The following is an 18,658-nucleotide window of genomic DNA, read 5'->3' as shown; positions in this document are numbered from 1 at the left end:
TAATTGACGTTGCCCATGTGACGCCCAGATGTGTTACCATTCTGTGGGAGGCTTTTCTCATGTCCCCGCATGAGAAGCTGGAACCGAAAGACCGGAGCTAATTAATGCGCTATAATTCATTTTTTGTAGATACAGCTTTAGGGAAGGGTTAAATGCCCATTGGAGATAAGACTTATCCCACAGTTGTAACTTCTTGAATTGTGGAACTGGAAAGAACTTTAAGGATCATCTAATGTTTTCAAAAGTCTTCCAAGTGTTTGGATTTCAATTCCCAAAATCCCTGACCATAGATCTAGACAAGTGAGGCTTCTGGGAGTTGAAGTCTCAAGCAAGACGAGACTTTGGGAATCACTGATTTAGCCCACGTTGGTGCAATGGAGGAAATTTCAGCCATTGAGGCTTGGCTTTGCCTGGAAGCACTCTCAGATTCAATCCTTAGCATTGCTCGAGAGCTTTTCCTTGAATCCCAGAGACAGTGCAAACCACACAGCCTCTTGGAGCTCAGCCTGTGATTGTGTTTCAGGATCAGGATGCTTTGGATGTGAGGAGTGACGTCAATGAGTTTCAAGATGGCAATGGTTTGGTCAGGGCCTGTGACAATGTGTAACTTTTATTCTCATGTTTATGTGTTGTTTAGACAGTGGTTGATAGATGGTAAGTATGGAGGATTATGTTTTGTTGGAGATGGTGGTTTGGCGTTAGCTGAGTTGCCATAGCAACAGGGGCAGAGCCAACTGCCTCTTCACGGGGCAGCGGTTTTGAAAAGTCAGTCAGTAAGCCGGTGAGCTACTGGGAAGACTGAGTCTCTGGGTGGAGATTCAGGGAATTAATTGGTGACCAAAGGGGTTACAGAAAAGGACCCAGTAGTGATAAAACTACAGGGGGTTATTGATTCTGAGTTAAGAATCAAGGTTTGGCTGGGAGCCAATTCTGTTAATAAGCCTTTTAGCTTATTTGTTTTATTAGGACAGTTGTCCAGAAGAGTTACATCTGCTTATAGAAACCTCTTGAAGTCTGTGCCTGAGATTACTCATGAAACCTTACTAATGTAACCAGTCAAGATTTGTGCCTCTTGTGAAGAAACAGTTAAACATGTTATACTCCTGTTAAAATAAACTTGTTACTGTTTTCCTTGCCTGATACAGTTTCTCTCAAGACAAACAGCCTGCATAAGAAGTAAAGTCAAGCCAGGGACTGTAAACGCTACGCTATCAAATGAATAAAGCCTTCTGTAATTAATAGTCCCTTTATAAAATAGCTCCTAAGCTAATATTGATCATTGCCCGGCTTCCCTCACAGATTAGGTGGCAGTAAGTTCAACCACACTCCTTCACAATTGGTGGCAGCGGTGGGATTAAAACGGTCTTCTTCACAGGGCCATAGCCAGAAAAATTTTTTGGGAGGGGTTGAAATTTTCAGGGGGGGGGTTTGAAAATTTCACGGGGGGGCGTTGAAACCTGCCTCCTAGCTCAGGCTGAAGCAAAGAGCAGAGCAGGGGTCAGAGCAGCCTTCCATAGCCTGCAGCTCCGCCCCTGTCAACCACCTCCACCAAGTCTGGCCTCCTTAATGAGAACATTCAACACACACACCCCACAATGACAGTAATAATAATAATAATAATAATAATAATTCTTTATTTGTACCCCGCTAACATCTCCCGGAGGACTCGGTGCGGCTTACAAGAGGCCGAGCCCAAATACAACAGTAAAAACAACAACAATACAGCAAAATAACTCAAAATCAAGGCAATAACATTAATAACACACCATGACGCAATTAAAATCTGTGGCAGGGCCAAATGTAATAATTAAAATTAAAAAGTGCTGGGCATGACCAGGTGAAAAGGGTAGGTGTTTGGAGGGGGATGGGCATGCAGATATTCTGGCTCTCTGATAAAGTGCATTTGGGAACATAATGCTTGGAGTTTCCTTATTCTGGGAAGGCACACTGGAACAACCACATTTTCAAGCTCCTCCTAAAAATTGCCAGCGATGGGGCTTGCCTGATGTCCTTAGGGAGAGAGTTCCAGAGTCAAGGGGCCACCACCGAGAAAGCCTTATCTCTCGTCCCCACCAATCGCGCTTGCGATGCAGATGGGATTGTGAGTAGGGCCTCTCCAGATGAACGAAGAGATTGTGTGGGTTCGTACACAGAGATGTGGTCACACAGGTAGGCGGGTCCCAAACAGTGTGAATAAATTGCCAATATTTGCCTGAGATAGTGCTTGCAGTTCTGGAGGGACTCTTAATTTTTTGCATCTCATAGATTTAGCATGGGGATTTGATTAACCAGTTAAAATTCATGAGTAAACCAGTTTTTTTTAAAAAAAAATCTGAAACACTTCGGGGGGGGGGGGTTGAACCCCTAAAAAAACCCCTTCGCTACAGGCCTGAGTTTGGTCAATTATATTGATGCAGAGAATGAACAGGAGATCCCTGATCGAAGTGTAGTTTCCCATGAGAATGTCCCTGAAGGGTGTGGGGATGATGGTGTACTCCCTGAATTGCTACCGGAGAGTTCCCAGGATTTGGGGCTTGAAAACAACTCAGCACCTGCAGAAGTTAATGAGCAAATACATAGACAGCAGGAGATTATTCAAAACAGGCAAGCCGAACAGTGGCTTCGGCATTCTGCCAGACTCTGACAGAAAAAGATAAGGGAATCTCAGTTAAAGCGAAACCAATTTCTGAGTGCTTGGGATAGCTTAACGAGGGGATAAAAGTCCCAAGTCAGGGAAATGTAGCCAGGCGAAGCACCATTTGGAATCAAGTTAAGTTCTCGTCCTTGTTTCGTGGAAGGCTAGCTTGGAAGATTCATGCTTAAGTATTTCTTATTTCACAATTTCTGAGTGCTTGGGATAGCCTAACGAGGGGATAAAAGTCCCAAGTCAGGGAAATGTATCCAGACGAAGCACCATTTGGAATCAAGTTAAGTTCTCATCCTTGTTTCATGGAAGCCTAGCTAGGAAGAGTCATGCTCAAGTATTTCTTATTTCATTGTTTTGATTCTTGGATTTTATGACTACATACTCATGCCTTGGTTTTCTGGATTATATTAGAGAAGTGTGGACTTTGTTTTCATGGACTTTGCTGAACTTTACCCTGGACTAATGTATTGTCGAAGGCTTTCATGGCCGGAATCACTGAGTTCTTGTGGGTCTTTTCAGGCTATATGGCCATGTTCTAGAGGCATTTCTCCTGACGTTTCGCCTGCATCTATGGCAAGCATCCTCAGAGGTGAGGACCTCACCTCTGAGGATGCTTGCCATAGATGCAGGCGAAACGTCAGGAGAAATGCCTCTAGAACAGTGGTTCTCAACCTTCCTAATGCCACGACCCCTTAATACGCTTCCTCATGTTATGGTGACCCCCAACCATAAAATTAGCTTCATTGCTACTTCATAACTGTCATTTTGCTGCTGTTATGAATAATAATGTAAATATCTGATCTGCAGGATGTATTTTCATACACTGGACCAAATTTGGCACAAATACCCAATACACCCAAATTTGAATTCCGGTGGGATTGGGGGAGGGTATTGATTTTGTCCTGTGGGAGTTGTAGTTGCTGGGATATATAGTTCACCTACAGTCAAAGCACATTCTGAACTCCACAACAATGGAATTGAACCAAACTTGGCACACAGAACTCCCATGACCAACAGAAAATACTGGAAAGGTTTGGTGGGCATTGACTTTGAGTTTTGGGAGTTGTAGTTCACCTACATCCAGAGAGCACTGTGTACTCAAACAATGATGGATCTGGACCAAACTTGGCATGAATTCCCAATATGCCCAAATGTAAACACTAGTGGAGTTTGGGAAAAATTGACCTTGACATTTGGGAGTTGTAGTTGCTGGGATTTATAGTTCACCTACAATCAAAGAGCATTCTTTGATTGTAGTCGGCGGTATCCGGGAGGGCCTTTGCGCAACTGAGACTTGTGCGCCAACTGCGACCATACCTCGTGAAGGCTGATCTGGCCGGGGTGGTCCACGCCTTGGTCACCTCTGGAATGGATTACTGCAATGCGCTCTACGTGGGGCTGCCCTTGAAGACGGCTCGGAAACTTCAATTGGTCCAGCGGGCAGCAGCCAGGATGCTAACCGGGGCTCATTATCAAGAGAGGTCTACCCCTCTGTTTAAGGAGCTCCATTGGCTGCCATTTATTTTCCGAGCCCAATTCAAGGTGCAGGTGCTCACCTACAAAGCCCTGAACGGTTTGGGACCACCCTACCTGCGTGACCGCATCACCATCTACGAACCCACACGCTCGCTTCGGTCATCTGGGGAGGCCCTGCTCGTGATCCCACCCACGTCGCAAGCGCGCTTGGTGGGGACACGGGACAGGGCCTTTTCTGTGGCGGCCCCCCGACTTTGGAACGCCCTCCCAAAAGATCTCAGACAGGCCCCTACTCTAGCCGTTTTCAGAAGGAATTTAAAAACTTGGCTGTTCCGTTGTGCCTTCTCAGACTAGGAATCCCCACCCCAAGTCCTAGTAGCACCTTAGCATAACTAATCGTCGCTGCACACCGCACTTTTAATCCGACGTGCCTCCTGCCATTTCAGCACTTTTAACCCTTGTACCCCATTGCGCCGGCCGAACCAGTTTTAATAATGTCATGATGTACTGCCATTGTCATTATTTTGCTTATTGTTTTGATTTGCTTTGCTATTGTTGTGTTATGTTCTCTATTGTATTGTGTTTTGAGGCTTCGGCCTGTGTAAGCCGCATCGAGTCCTTCGGGAGATGCTAGCGGGGTACAAATAAAGTTAATAATAAATAATAATAATAATTCTGAACCCTACCAACGACTGAATTGGGCCAAACTTCCCACACAGAACCTCCATGACCAACAGAAAACACTGTTTTCTGGTGGTCTTTGGTGACCCCTCTGACACCCCCTCACGACCCCTCCAGGGGTCCCGACCCCCAGGTTGAGAAACACTGCTCTAGAACATGGCCATATAGCCCGAAAAGACCCACAAGAATTTACCTTGGAATATTTTGTTCCTGCTTATCTTCTTACCTAATTGGATTGACCTATTTCTTTAAAGTGCTTTTTACTTTGCTGCTTTTTAATTATCTCCAATAAAAGGATTGTTTTCCTATTCAATGTGTGGTGTTTAAAGTCAGAGGGCTTTTCATGTCCTGGAGTGCAACACAGCCTAGCGATCAATGGCTTATCTCAGTACAGAACAATGTTCTGTCTTCCTTGTGAAACGGTCGATCACTGGTGCTGTGGAAGCTGAGTTGGCAGCATGTCCTGTGTCCACCAGAGCACCTTTCTCACATTTTCCATTTGGTTGTCTTTCAGCGGAAATCCACCTCAACAACAAAGACCCGCGGTGGGTCGGGGCCTGGTGGCTCGGGTTCATTCTTACAGCCAGCATCGTGGCCATCTCTTCCATCCCGTACTTCTTCTTCCCAAGAGAACTGCCCAAAGAGGTGAGTCAATGGGGATCCCTCGTGTCCGAGTCTGATTGCCTTCCAAGTGCAGAGTCTTGGCAATGGGTCCGTAGGTGGCTGTAGAGACCTATTCTTGATCCGCATGTTCTTCTGCCGTTTGTCCGCCTGTCTTCCTAAGAGATTTGCAGGATTTTCCGGAGGCAGCGCTGATGGAATCATTCCAGGAGTTGCGTGTGACACCTGTAGACAGTCCATGTTTCGCAGGCATATAGCAGGGTTGGGAGGACAATAGCTTTATAGACAAGCACCTTGGTATTGTCAGTGTTGCCAATAGTCCAGAGGACAGGAGCAGAATTCAAAACGATCTTGACAGATTAGAGAGATGGGCCAAAACTAACAAAATGAAGTTCAACAGTGACAAATGCAAGATACTCCACTTTGGCAGAAAAAATGAAATGCAAAGATACAGAATGGGGGACAATGCCTGGCTCGAGAGCAGTACGTGTGAAAAAGATCTTGGAGTCCTCGTGGACAACAAGTTAAACATGAGCCAACAATGTGATGTGGCGGCAAAAAAAGCCAATGGGATTTTGTCCTGCACCAATAGGAGCATAGTGTCTAGATCTAAGGAAGTAATGCTACCCCTCTATTCTGCTTTGGTTAGACCACATCTGGAATATTGTGTCCAATTCTGGGCACCACAATTCAAGAGAGAATGTGTCCAGAGGAGGGCGACTAAAATGATCAAGGGTCTGGAGAACAAGCCCTATGAGGAGCGGCTTAGGGAACTGGGCATGTTTAGCCTAAAGAAGAGAAGGCTGAGAGGAGATACGATAGCCATGTATAAATATGTGAGAGGAAGCCACAGGGAGGAGGAGGGAGCAAGCTTGTTTTCTGCTTCCTTGGAGACTAGGACGCAATGGAACAATGGCTTCAAACTACAAGAGAGGAGATTCCATCTGAACATGAGGAAGATTCTATGATTCTATGATGTTGACTTTGGTGGAGAGGTGGCTGCCAAGGGAGCGGAAATGGTCAGCATTTTCTAATGTTACACCATTAAGCTGTATCTCTGGCATTGGAGAGGGATTGGCTGGTGTCTGCTGGAAGAGCACTTTGATTTTCTCGATGTTCAATGACAGGCTGAGCTTCTCATATGCTTTTGCGAAGGTGTTTAGAGTGGCTTGTAGATCTTCTTCTGAATGCGCACAGACGACGTTGTCATCATCATACTGGAGTTCTATAACAGATGTTGTTATAACCTTGGTTTTGGCTTTCAGTCTGCTGAGGTAAAACAGCTTGCCACCTGTCCGATAGATGGACCATTCTCTTCCTGTTGTCTGTGAACGAGCTCAGAATCGCAGACATCGGCCTCATCTGCCTGCTATTCTCTCTAATCATTCCCAGATTTCTCAATTTGAAACACATCAATCCCTCATCCTCTGAAACATCAGAAAAATCCTCTGCTGCTTGCTGAGCTACAATCGATCTAGTATTGTCGAAGGCTTTCATGGCCGGAATCACTGGGTTGTTGTAGGTTTTTCCGGGCTGTATGGCCATGTTCTGGAGGCAATTTTTCTCCTGACATTTCGCCTGCATCTATGGCAAGCATCCTCAGAGGTAGTGAGGAAGTAATGCTACCCCTCTATTCTGCTTTGGTTAGCCCACATCTGGAATATTGTGTCCAATTCTGGGCACCACAATTCAAGAGATGTGTTGACAAGCTGGAATGTGTCCAGAGGAGGGCGACTCAAATGATCAAGGGTCTGGAGAACAAGCCCTATGAGGAGCGGCTTAGGGAACTGGGCATGTTTAGCCTGAAGAAGAGAAGGCTGAGAGGAGATATGATAGCCATGTATAAATATGTGAGAGGAAGCCACAGGGAGGAGGGGGGAGCAAGCTTGTTTTCTGCTTCCCTGGAGACTAGGATGCAATGGAACAATGGCTTCAAAGTACAAGAGAGGAGATTCCACCTGAACATGAGGAAGAACTTCCTGACTGTGAGAGCCGTTCAGCAGTGGAACTCTCCGTCCTGGAGTGTGGTGGAGGCTCCTTCTTTGGAAGCTTTTAAGCAGAGGCTGGATGGCCATCTGTCAGAGGTGATTTGAATGCAATATTCCTGTTTCTTGGCAGAATGGGGTTGGACTGGATGGCCCAGGAGGTCTCTTCCAACTCTTGGATTCTATGATTCTATGATTCTATGCTTGCCATAGATGCAGGCGAAATGTCAGGAGAAAAATTGCCTCCAGAACTTGGCCATATAGCCCGGAAAAACCTACAACAACCCAATCGATCTAGTGTTTTGGAGTCAATATTTTGACTGAAATGTACAGACTTTTCCATGAGTATATGCAATGCTCCGTGAGTATATGCAAAGGAAGAGGGGCCGACCAAGGGCAAGATGGATGGATGGCATCCTTTATTTATTTATCGTGTCATCAGCAACCATTGTATTACAATTCTAACAGAGCAAAACAAACACAGAGATTAAAAAAAAAAAGAAAAAAAAGAAAGAAAAAAAAACCACACAGATTTTGTAAATTTGGTATTTGGTTAAATGTCCTTTGACCAGTATCTGGCCACTTGGAGTGCCTCTGGTGTTGCCTCAAGGAGGTCCTCCCTTGTGCATGTGGCGGGGCTCAGGGTGCATTGCAGCAGGTGGTCAGTGGTTTGCTCTTCTCCGCACTCGCATGTCGAGGATTCCACTTTGTGGCCCCATTTCTTAAGATTGGCTCTGCATCTCGTGGAGCCAGAGCGCAATCTGTTCAGCGCCTTCCAAGTCGCCCAGTCTTCTGAGTGCCCAGGGGGGAGTCTCTCATCTGGTATCACCCATGAATTGAGGTGCTGGGTTTGGGCCTGCCACTTTTGGACTCTCGCTTGCTGGGGTGTTCCAGCGAGTGTCTCTGTAGATCTTAGAAAACTATGTCTTGATTTAAGTCGTTGACGTGCTGGCTGATACCCAAACAGGGGATGAGATGGAGATGTCTCTGCCTTGGTCCTTTCACTATTGGCTGCTACTTCCCGGCAGATGTCAGGTGGTGCAATACTGGCTAAGCAGTGTAATTTCTCCAGTGGTGTAGGGCGCAGACACCTGTGATAATGCGGCATGTCTCATTAAGAGCCACATCCACTGTTTTAGTGTGGTGAGATGTGTTCCACACTGGGCATGCATACTCAGCAGCAGAGTAGCATAGAGCAAGGGCAGATGTCTTCACTGTGTCTGGTTGTGATCCCCAGGTTGTGCCAGTCAGCTTTCGTATGATGTTGTTTCTAGCGCCCACTTTTTGTTTGATGTTCAGGCAGTGCTTCTTGTAGGTCAGAGCATGGTCCAGAGTGACTCCCAGGTATTTGGGTGCGCTGCAATGCTCCAGTGGGATTCCTTCCCAGGTCATCATCCTCAGAGCTCAAGATGCTTGTCTGTTCTTAAGGTGAAAGGCACATGTCTGTGTTTTAGATGGATTAGGGATCAGCTGGTTTTCCCTGTAATAGGCAGTAAGAGCACCTAGAGCTTCGGAGAGCTTCTTCGGATTCCTGCTTCTTGGCAGGGGGTTGGACTGGATGGCCCATGAGGTCTCTTCCAACTCTTTGATTCTATGATTCTATGATTCTATGGCATCCTTGAAGTGACTGGACTGACCTTGAAGGAGCTGGGGGTGGTGACGGCCGACAGGGAGCTCTGGCATGGGCTGGTCCATGAGGTCATGAAGAGTCGGAGACGACTGAACGAATGAACAACAACAATATGCAATGCACCCAAAACAAAAGCCACACCAAAAGCCGTGTTTCAAATGTGACAGAAAAATAAAGATCGAAGGAACGCGGCCTCAGAAGGTAATGAGATAAAGCAAGTCAGTGCAGAATAAACAAAATCAGCAACAATTTCCAGCCGTAATAAACCTAAACTGTGTCTTCTGGGAGAACCAATAAACTCAAAACTGTAAGCAAAACAGATTTGCTGCTGTAAAAACACATCCTGGAGTTGCTGGCAAACCTAAAGCAGTCTGTTAATGGAGGGCAACAAATCTGCGGTGTCTCGTAAAGGGCACCTTTTGGTCCCTGGAAGGCAACCATTTCCAGGGCTTATATGGCTGTTTTGTAATCAATCTTTCCCAGTATGTCCGTTGCAGCATTTAATGTGCCAGGACCATTGCCTTTGAGAGTCAGCCTGGCACAGTGCTTGGAACATTGGTTTACAGCTCTGGAGACCAGCACTCAATACCTCGCTCCGCCATTGGAACCCATTGGGCGAGTCGCACACTCTCAGTCCCCAAAAACCCTGTGACCATCAATTAGAAATGACTTGAAAGCACACAATAACATTGACAATCACTACCTTTCCAACTTCAATGCTGTTCTATGTATTTCCCATTTCTATGTATTCTTCCAAATACCTGGGAGTCACTCTGGGCCGTGCTCTGACCTACAAGAAGCACTGCCTGAACATCAAACAAAAAGTGGGTGCTAGAAACAATATCATACGAAAGCTGACTGGCACAACCTGGGGATCACAACCAGACACAGTGAAGACATCTGCCCTTTCGCTGTGCTACTCTGCTGCTGAGTATGCGTGCCCAGTGTGGAACACATCTCACCACACTAAAACAGTGGATGTGGCTCTTAATGAGACATGCCGCATTATCATGGGGTGTCTGCGCCCTACACCACTGGAGAAATTACACTGCTTAGCCGGTATTGCACCACCTGACATCCGCCGGGAAGTAGCAGCCAATAGTGAAAGGACCAAGGCAGAGACATCTCCAGCTCATCCCCTGTTTGGGTATCAGCCAGCATGTCAACGACTTAAATCAAGAAATAATTTTCTAAGATCTACAGAGACACTTGCTGGAACACCTCAGCAAGCGAGAGTCCAAAAGTGGCAGGCTCAAACCCAGAACCTCAACCAATGGCTGATACCAAATGAGAGACTCCCCCCTGGGCACGCAGAAGACTGGGTGACTTGGAAGGCGCTGAACAGACTGCGCTCTGGCACCACGAGATGCAGAGCCAACCTTACGAAATGGGGCCACAAAGTGGAATCCTTGACATGCGAGTGTGGAGAAGAGCAAACCACTGGCCACCTGCTGCAATGAAACCTGAGCCCTGGCACATGCACCAGGGAGGACCTTCTTGTGGCAACACCAGAGGCACTCCAAGGGGACAGATACTCGTCAAAGGACATTTAATCAACTACCAAACTCACACATTTTGTATTTTGTCTGTTTGTTTGCTTTGTTCTGTTAGAAATGTAATATAATTGACTGGTTGCCCTGACATGACAAATAATAATAAATTTCTATGTATTGGCAAACAAAGTTGAACAGTGAAGAAAATGCATCAGAAGAAGATCGTCTCATTTGAAGAATGAGAAGAGTCATCTGGATCCCCTAGACCAGGCATGGGCAAACTTAGTCCCTCTGGGTGTTTTGGACTTCAACTCCCACAATTCCTGGCTTTGGGCCCTTCCCTCTTCCCCCTCAGTCACTTAAGGGCCTGAGGCCAGGAATTGTGGGAGTTGAAGTCCAAAACACCCAGAGGGACTAAGTTTGCCCATGCCTGTCCTGAACTGCTGTGAGACCAGAGCAGGCTATTGATTTGGAGGTCCCTCGTTCATAGGCCACCATAAGTTGAACCCAACTTTAGGAAACCGGAAGTCCCTTTGCCCTTCTGAAGCTAGTCTCACCATTTTACTTCCGAGGTGTCAAACAGGGATGTGTAATTACCCAAACCTTATTCTCCATCTTCATCGCTATGATACTTCACCTTGTTGATGGGAAGCTTCCCACCGGAGTGGAAATCATCTATTGGACAGATGGCAAGCTATTCAACCTCAGCAGACTGAAAGCCAAAACTAAGGTCACAACAACATCTGTTATAGAACTCCAATATGCTGATGACAACGCCATCTGTGCTCACTCAGAAGACCTACAAGCCACCTTAACAGAAGCATACGAGAAGCTTGGCCTGTCATTGAACCTAGAGACAACCAAAGTGCTCTTCCAGAAGTCAACAGCCAATCACTCTCCAATGCCAGAGATACAGCTTCATGGTGTAACATTAGAAAATGTGAATCATTTCTGCTCCCTTGGCAGCCACCTCTCCACCAAAGTCAACTTTGACACTGAAATGCAACACTGCCTGAGCTCTGCGAGTGCAGCTTTTTTCCGAATGAAGCAGACAGTGTTTGAGGACCAGGACATCCATAGGGATACCAAGGGGCTTGTTTATAAAGCCATTGTCCACCCAACCACGCTATACGCCTGTGAAATGTGGACTGTCTGCAGATGTCACAAGCAACTCATGGAATGATTCCATCAACGCTGCCTCCGAAAAATCCTGAAAATCTCTTGGGAAGACAAGTGGACAAATGTCAGTATGCTGGAAGAAGCAAAGACCACCAGCATTGAAGTGATACTCCTCCGCCATCAACTCCGCTGGACCAACCACGTTGTCCGGATGCCCGACCACCGTCTCCCAAAGCAGTTGCTCTACTCTGAACTTAAGAACAGAAAACGGAATGTTAGATGACAGGAAAGAGATTGAAAGATGGGCTCAAAGCCAACCTTAAAGACTCTGGCATAGACACTGAGAACTGGGAAGCCCTGGCTCTTGAGCGCTCCAGCTGGAGGTCAGCTGTGACCAGCAGTGGTGCAGAATTTGAAGAGGCACTAATGGAGGGCAAAAGAGAGAAATGTGCCAAGAGAAAGGCACATCAAGCCAATCCTGACTGGAAACTGATGCCCTCACTGTGGGAGAAGATGCGGGTCAAGAATAGGGCTCCACAGTCACCTATGGACCCACCGCCAGGACACCGACCTTGGAGGACCATCATCCTCGGACTACGAGGGATCGACTAAGTAAGTAAGTATTTGACCCATGTGGGAAAGTAATTGGTGATGGTGGTGATGAGAAGGGAACAAGAAGCCTCATTGGTGCCAGCAATTTTCTGGAGAGATCCGATCGTACGCGTCCTCGCTCATCCTGACAAGGAACGCACTTGTTTTTCTGGGCTTTGAGAAACGGTGACTGGCGGCTCGCCATCAGAAGCAGCGGCAGAAGCGCTTGAATAGAATTGCTTTTTTATCGGAGAGGCATAAAGCCGAAACCCTGCTCGCACCGGCCGTTAACAATCCCTTGGCTTGCCTCGAGAAAGCAGCACTGATAATTTGAGTGTCCCTGGCAACTTCCCAAAGATGGGAAAGGGAATGGCGCTCTTCTCCCTCGACTGCCTTCTTCAGCAGGAACTTGGACCAAAGGCACTCCACGGCTTGGAAGGTTTGGCTACAGGGAAAAGTCTCGGGGCCACTGGGGATGAATGTCCAACACACATGTCGCTTCTCGTGGAATCCTAGAGTTGGAAAAAAACCCCACCAGGCTATCCTTTTGCTTTGCATGAAGACACAATCCAAGCCCTCCCAACAGATGCCCATTCAGCCTCAACTTGACATGCTCTGTGGGAAGTTTGGCCAAATACTATCGTTGGTGGGGTTCAGAATGCTCTTGGATTGTAGGTGAACTATAAATCCCAGCTACTTCTTGTTCGTTCATTCAATTGTTTCCGCTGGACTGGAACAGTGGCTTCAAACTACAAGAGAGGAGATTCCATCTGAACATGAGGAAGAACTTCTTGACTGTGAGAGCCGTTCAGCAGTGGAACTCTCTGCCCCGGAGTGTGGTGGAGGCTCCTTCTTTGGAAGCTTTTAAGCAGAGGCTGGATGGCCATCTGTCAGGGGTGATTTGAATGCAATATTCATGCTTCTTGGCAGAATGGGATTGGACTGGATGGCCCAGGAGGTCTCTTCCAACTCTTGGATTCTTTGATTCTATATTATTATATTGTATTTGTTGTAGTAGAGTCTTCTGGTAATGTTCCTAGTGATAGTATGCGTGGCAGAAGTGGGAAGAGGTGTGCTCAGGAGTGTGCTCAGGAGCATATTGAGTGTTAGTGCCAAGTTTGGACCAGATCCATCATTGCTTGAGTCCACAGTGCTCTCTGGATGGAGGTGAACTACAACTCCCAAACTCAAGATCAATGCCCACCAAACTCTTCCAGTACTTTCTGTTGGTCATGGGAGTTCTGTGCACCAAATTTGGCTCAATGCTATCGTTGGTGGGGTTCAGGATGCTCTTGGATTGTAGGCGAACTATAAATCCCAGCAACTACCACTCCCAAATGACAAAATCAATCCTGCTCCCAACTCCACCAGTATTCAAATGTGGGCGTATGGGGTATTTGTGCCGAATTTGGTCCAGTGAATGAAAATACATCCTGCATGTCAGATATTTACATGACAATTCACAACAGTAGCCAAATTGCAGTTATGAAGTAGCAACAAAAATATTGTTATGGTTGAGGGTCACCACAACGTGAGGGTCTGTATTGAGGGGTCCTGGCATTCGGACGGTTGAGAAACACTGATCTGAGACATTTCCTGGTCCACCCTGACTGTGGCAGGGTGAGCTCCCACTGTTAGCGCCAGCTTCTGCCATCCTAGCAGTTTGAAAATATGCAAATGTGAGTAGATGAGTAGGTGGGTGCAGTGGGTTAAAGTGCTCAGCTGCTGAACTTGCTGTTGGAAAGGTCGGAGGTTCAAATCTGGGGAGTGGGGTGAGCTCCCGCTGTTAGTGCCAGCTTCTGCCTACCTAGCAGTTCGAAAACATGCAAATGTGAGTAGATGAATAGGTGAGCACAGTGGGTTAAAGCACTAAGCTGCTGAACTTGTTGACCAAAAGGTCGGAGGTTTGAATCCGGGGAGCGGGGTGAGCTCCCACTGTTAGCACCAGCTTCTGCCAACCTCGCAGTTTGAAAACATGCAAATGTGAGCAGATCAATAGGTAGGCGCAGTAGGTTAAAGTGCTCAGCTGCTGAACTTGTTGACCAAAAGGTCGGAGGTTCAAATTTGGGGAGCAGGGTGAGTTCCCAGTGTTAGCGCCAGCTTCTGCCAACCTAGCAGTTCGAAAACATGCAAATGTGAGTAGATCAATAGGTAGGCGCAGTAGGTTAAAGTGCTCAGCTGCTGAACTTGTTGACCAAAAGGTCGGAGGTTCAAATTTGGGGAGCAGGGTGAGTTCCCAGTGTTAGTGCCAGCTTCTGCCAACCTAGCAGTTCGAAAACATGCAAATGTGAGTAGATCAATAGGTGGGCGCAATGAGTTAAAGCACTCAGCTGCTGAACTTGCTGATCGAAAGGTCGCAGGTTTGTATCCGGGGAGCAGGGTGAGCTCCCGCTGTTAGCGCCAGCTTCTGCCCACCTAGCAGTTCGAAAACATGCATATGTGAGTAGATCAATAGGTGGATGCAGTGGGTTAAAGTGCTTAGTTACTGAACATGCTGACCAAAAGGTTGGAGGTTGATATCCGGGGAGTGGGGTGAGCTCCCGCTGTTAGCGCCAGCTTCTGCCAACCTAGCATTTCGAAAACATGCAAGTGTGAGTAGATCAATAGGTACCGCTTCTGCGGGAACGTAACAGTGCTCCATGCAGTAATGCTGGCCACATGACCTTGGGGATGTCTATGGACGAGGCTGGCTTAGAAATGGATATGTGCACCAGAGTCCCAGAGTTGGATACAATTGCACTTTTATCTTTACTTATATTGTGAGAAGTGGCGAGAAGAAGACCAGCATGCCTACGTACAGCATGGTGTAGCTATTTGAGCATTGGAAAATGACTCCAGAGACGAGGGTTTGAATCCCTGCTCGAATAAGGAAACCCACTACATGACCTTGGCCTCAAAGAAAGGCAAAACCTTGCCAAAGAAAACTCCCGGATAGAGTTGCTTTAGGGCACATCCATCGGAAATGGCTTGAAGGCACCCAAGAACGTCAACTCTTTGTCACCAGAGTGAATCGAACCAGAAAGAGCCATGAGGTTTCAGAGCCAGACAGGCTGAATGTCGCCCCAAAGACACGGCAGACGTTCACCTCCGAATGAAATTGAGCTTTTCTCGCTTGAAGCAAAATGCTGACCTTGCTGCGTTGCTTTGATTTTCTGCCTGGTCCTTCTCACAAAACGACACATTGATTTCCTTCTGAGTGGTCTCTGGGGAAAAGAGTCCATTGTATTGTCAAAGGCTTTCATGGCTGGAATCACTAGGTTCTTGTGGGTTTTTTCGGGCTATAGGGCCATGTTCTAGAGGCATTTCTCCTGACGTAGAATCATAGAATCCTAGAATCAAAGAGTTGGAAGAGACCTCATGGGCCATCCAGTCCAACCCCATTCTGCCAAGAAGCAGGAATATTGCATTCAAATCACCCCTGACAGATGGCCATCCAGCCTCTGCTTAAAAGCTTCCAAAGAAGGAGCCTCCACCACACTCAGGGGCAGAGAGTTCCACTGCTGAACGGCTCTCACAGTCAGGAAGTTCTTCCTCATGTTCAGGTGGAATCTCCTCTCTTGTAGTTTGAAGCCATTGTTTCGTGCCCTAGTCTCCAGGGAAGCAGAAAGGAAGCTTGCTCCCTCCTCCTCCCTGTGGCTTCCTCTCACATATTGATACATGGCTATCATATCTCCTCTCAGCCTTCTCTTCTTCAGGCTAAACATGCCCAGCTCCTTAAGCCGCTCCTCATAGGGCTTGTTCTCCAGACCCTGGATCATTTGAGTTGCCCTCTTCTGGACAAATTCCAGCTTGTCAAGATCTCTCTTGAATTGTGGTGCCCAGAATTGGACTCAATATTCCAGGTAAAGTGGTCTAACCAAGGCGGAATAGAGCATGGGGAGCAGGACTTCCCTGGATCTAGACACTAGTATCTTGCTTTTGTCCCTGTGGCTTCCTCTCACATATTTATACATGGCCCTCATCATATCTCCTTTCAGCCTTCTCTTCTTCAGGCTAAACAACCCCAGCTCCTTAAGCCGCTCCTCATAGGGCTTGTTCTCCAGGCCCTTGATCATTTTAGTCGCCCTCCTCTGGACACATTCCAGCTTAGAGTCAACATCTCTCTTGAATTGTGGTGCCCAGAATTGGACACAATATTCCAGGTGTGGTCTCACCAAAGCAGAATAGAGCATGGGGAGCATTACTTCCTTAGATCTAGACACTATGCTCCTCTTGATGCAGGCCAAAATCCCATTGGCTTTTTTTGCCACCACATCACATTGTTGGCTCATGTTTAACTTGTTTTCCACGAGGACTCCAAGATCTTTCGCCTGCATCTATGGCAAGCATCCTCAGAGGTAGTGAGGTCTGTTGGAAATAGGACAATGGGTCCAGCCTGGACACAGCATATTATTTGAGAACACAGAAATGCTGGACCACACCAACAACCACCATGTCAGACTACACAGAGAAGCCATTGAAATCCACAAGCATGTGGACAATTTCAACAGAAAGGAAGAGACCATGAAAATGAACAAAATCTGGCTGCCAGTATTAAAAAACTCTAAAATTACAACAGCAAAACAACAGAGAGGAAACAACCAGGCACAGATTAACACCTCTCAACAAAAGGTTTTCCCAGGCTCAGGCAGGCCTTCAAATGCTAATGAAGGTGGTCAGTTGAAACATTCCCACCTAGCTCCAGCAGAGAAGAGCTCTTTGCCCCACCCCAGCCATTCTACAGATATATAAACCCATTGTCCTAATTCCAACAGACCTCACTACCTCTGAGGATGCTTGCCTTAGATGCAGGCGAAACGTCAGGAGAAATGCTTCTAGAACATGGCCCTATAGCCCGAAAAAACCCACAAGAACCTAAAGAGTCCATTGTCATGAAATGTGCGCACAGGATCCAGTAGCAATGGTCCATGTTCAGAAGGACAGGCAGAGAAGTGACAAAGGATCTCGTGATGTTCCTGCCAGGAATCGCAAGGAGAAGTGTGATGAATTGCCTGCCTTTTAGGCCAGGGGAAAGCTCAAGATGTAGGCCCAAGTACTTCAGCAGCCATTGTATGAGATGGTGCAAGGAGGTAGCCATCTTAGAGAACCCATTTCCTAGAGGGGGCGGAGTTTAGGAGCAGCCTGGAGGGAAATGTGGAGAGCTTTTGTGATTGGCTGGGAAAAAGTGGGCAGAGCTTAGCTAGAGTGCAAAAAAAATGCTGTAAGGGTGCATTTTAAAATCTGGTCTGGTGTTTGAAGAGTGGAGTCAGGGTTTGTGTGGTGAGGAAGAGAGTTGGGTTTTGGGAGTGTTAGGAGAAGAGAAGTCAGAGAAGCCAAGAGTTGGTCAGTTAGTAAAGATAGATAACTATGGGTTGTTGTAGGTTTTTTCGGGCTATATGGCCATGGTCTAGAGGCATTCTCTCCTGACGTTTTGCCTGCATCTATGGCAAGCATCCTCAGAGGTAGTGAGGTCTGTTGGAAGTAGGAAAATGGGTTTATATATCTGTGGAATGACCAGGGTGAGACAAAGGACTCTTGTCTGCTGGAGCTAGGTGTGAATGTTTCAACTGACACCTAGCTCCAGCAGACAAGAGTCGTGTGCTCCAAAACTCTGTCCGAATCCGGAAGTCCCAGAGTAGCTTGACTTGTTCATTCTCTGGCTTGTGATCCCACCAGTTCTTTGTCGCAGGCAGATGGGATTTGTGGCACAAGTTCCAATGAATCATCTGAGCAATGGTGTTGTGCCTCTGCTTGTCATCTGTCTGCGCAATCGTCTTGCAGCAGCTGAGGATGGGATCTATGGTTACATTTGCTTCCTTGCAGAGTCTACACTTGGGATCTGTAGTGGACTTTTCAATTCTGGCTCAGATGGCCTTGGTTCGAATGGCTCATTCTTGGGCTGCCAGAATCAGGCCCTCCTTTGTCTCCTTTTTCAGAGTCCCATTTGTGAGCCACAGCCATGTTTTTTCTTTGTCCATTTGGCTCTCAATGTTTCCCAGGAACTGTCCAGGGAGAGAGAGCCTTCTTTCTTTGGCCAGTTTTCTCTTCCTCTCTGCATTGTGTTTTTACGGCATTCCCTCTTTGTCTTTTGCACTTGAAGAAGTTTCCTACTCTTGACTTCTCTCAATGTTGGTTCTTGACTGCCTTTCCCATCATCTGCCAGGGCGTGTTCCTCTTCTTCTTCTACTGTTTGTTTCCCTTGCAGAATAACTCTTCTCTCTGATTTTCTGGGCAGGTCAAGTCTGTCAACATCACTACGCGGGTGTCATGAGGAGTGGATTGTCATCTGTTTCCTTGTTTTTCTGTCCAGATCCTCCAGCTCTGCTTGCGTCCAGTTCACAATCCCAGCCGTGTCTCTGATGACGGGGATGGCCCAGGGGTTGAGAGCCTTGATCGTATTTCCACCATTTAATTTGCTCTTCAAAACCTTTCTGAC

The 18,658-nt window shown here is 46.9% G+C and overlaps 1 protein-coding gene across 1 annotated transcript in view; it reads left to right on the top strand.

Annotated features, from left to right (window-relative positions):
• The window catches only part of SLCO2B1 (solute carrier organic anion transporter family member 2B1), a 149,380-nt gene that overhangs the window by 96,902 nt on the left and 33,820 nt on the right, over window positions 1-18,658 (top strand). The window contains exon 7 of the mRNA XM_067466410.1: window positions 5,319-5,449. Coding sequence (XP_067322511.1) covers window positions 5,319-5,449 — 131 coding nt within the window. The remainder of the gene's footprint in view (window positions 1-5,318; window positions 5,450-18,658) is intronic.

The sequence above is a fragment of the Anolis sagrei genome, chromosome 3 (assembly GCF_037176765.1).
Source record: "Anolis sagrei isolate rAnoSag1 chromosome 3, rAnoSag1.mat, whole genome shotgun sequence".
Lineage (NCBI taxonomy): Eukaryota > Metazoa > Chordata > Lepidosauria > Squamata > Dactyloidae > Anolis > Anolis sagrei.
This window is presented reverse-complemented; position numbering and strand designations above follow the sequence as displayed.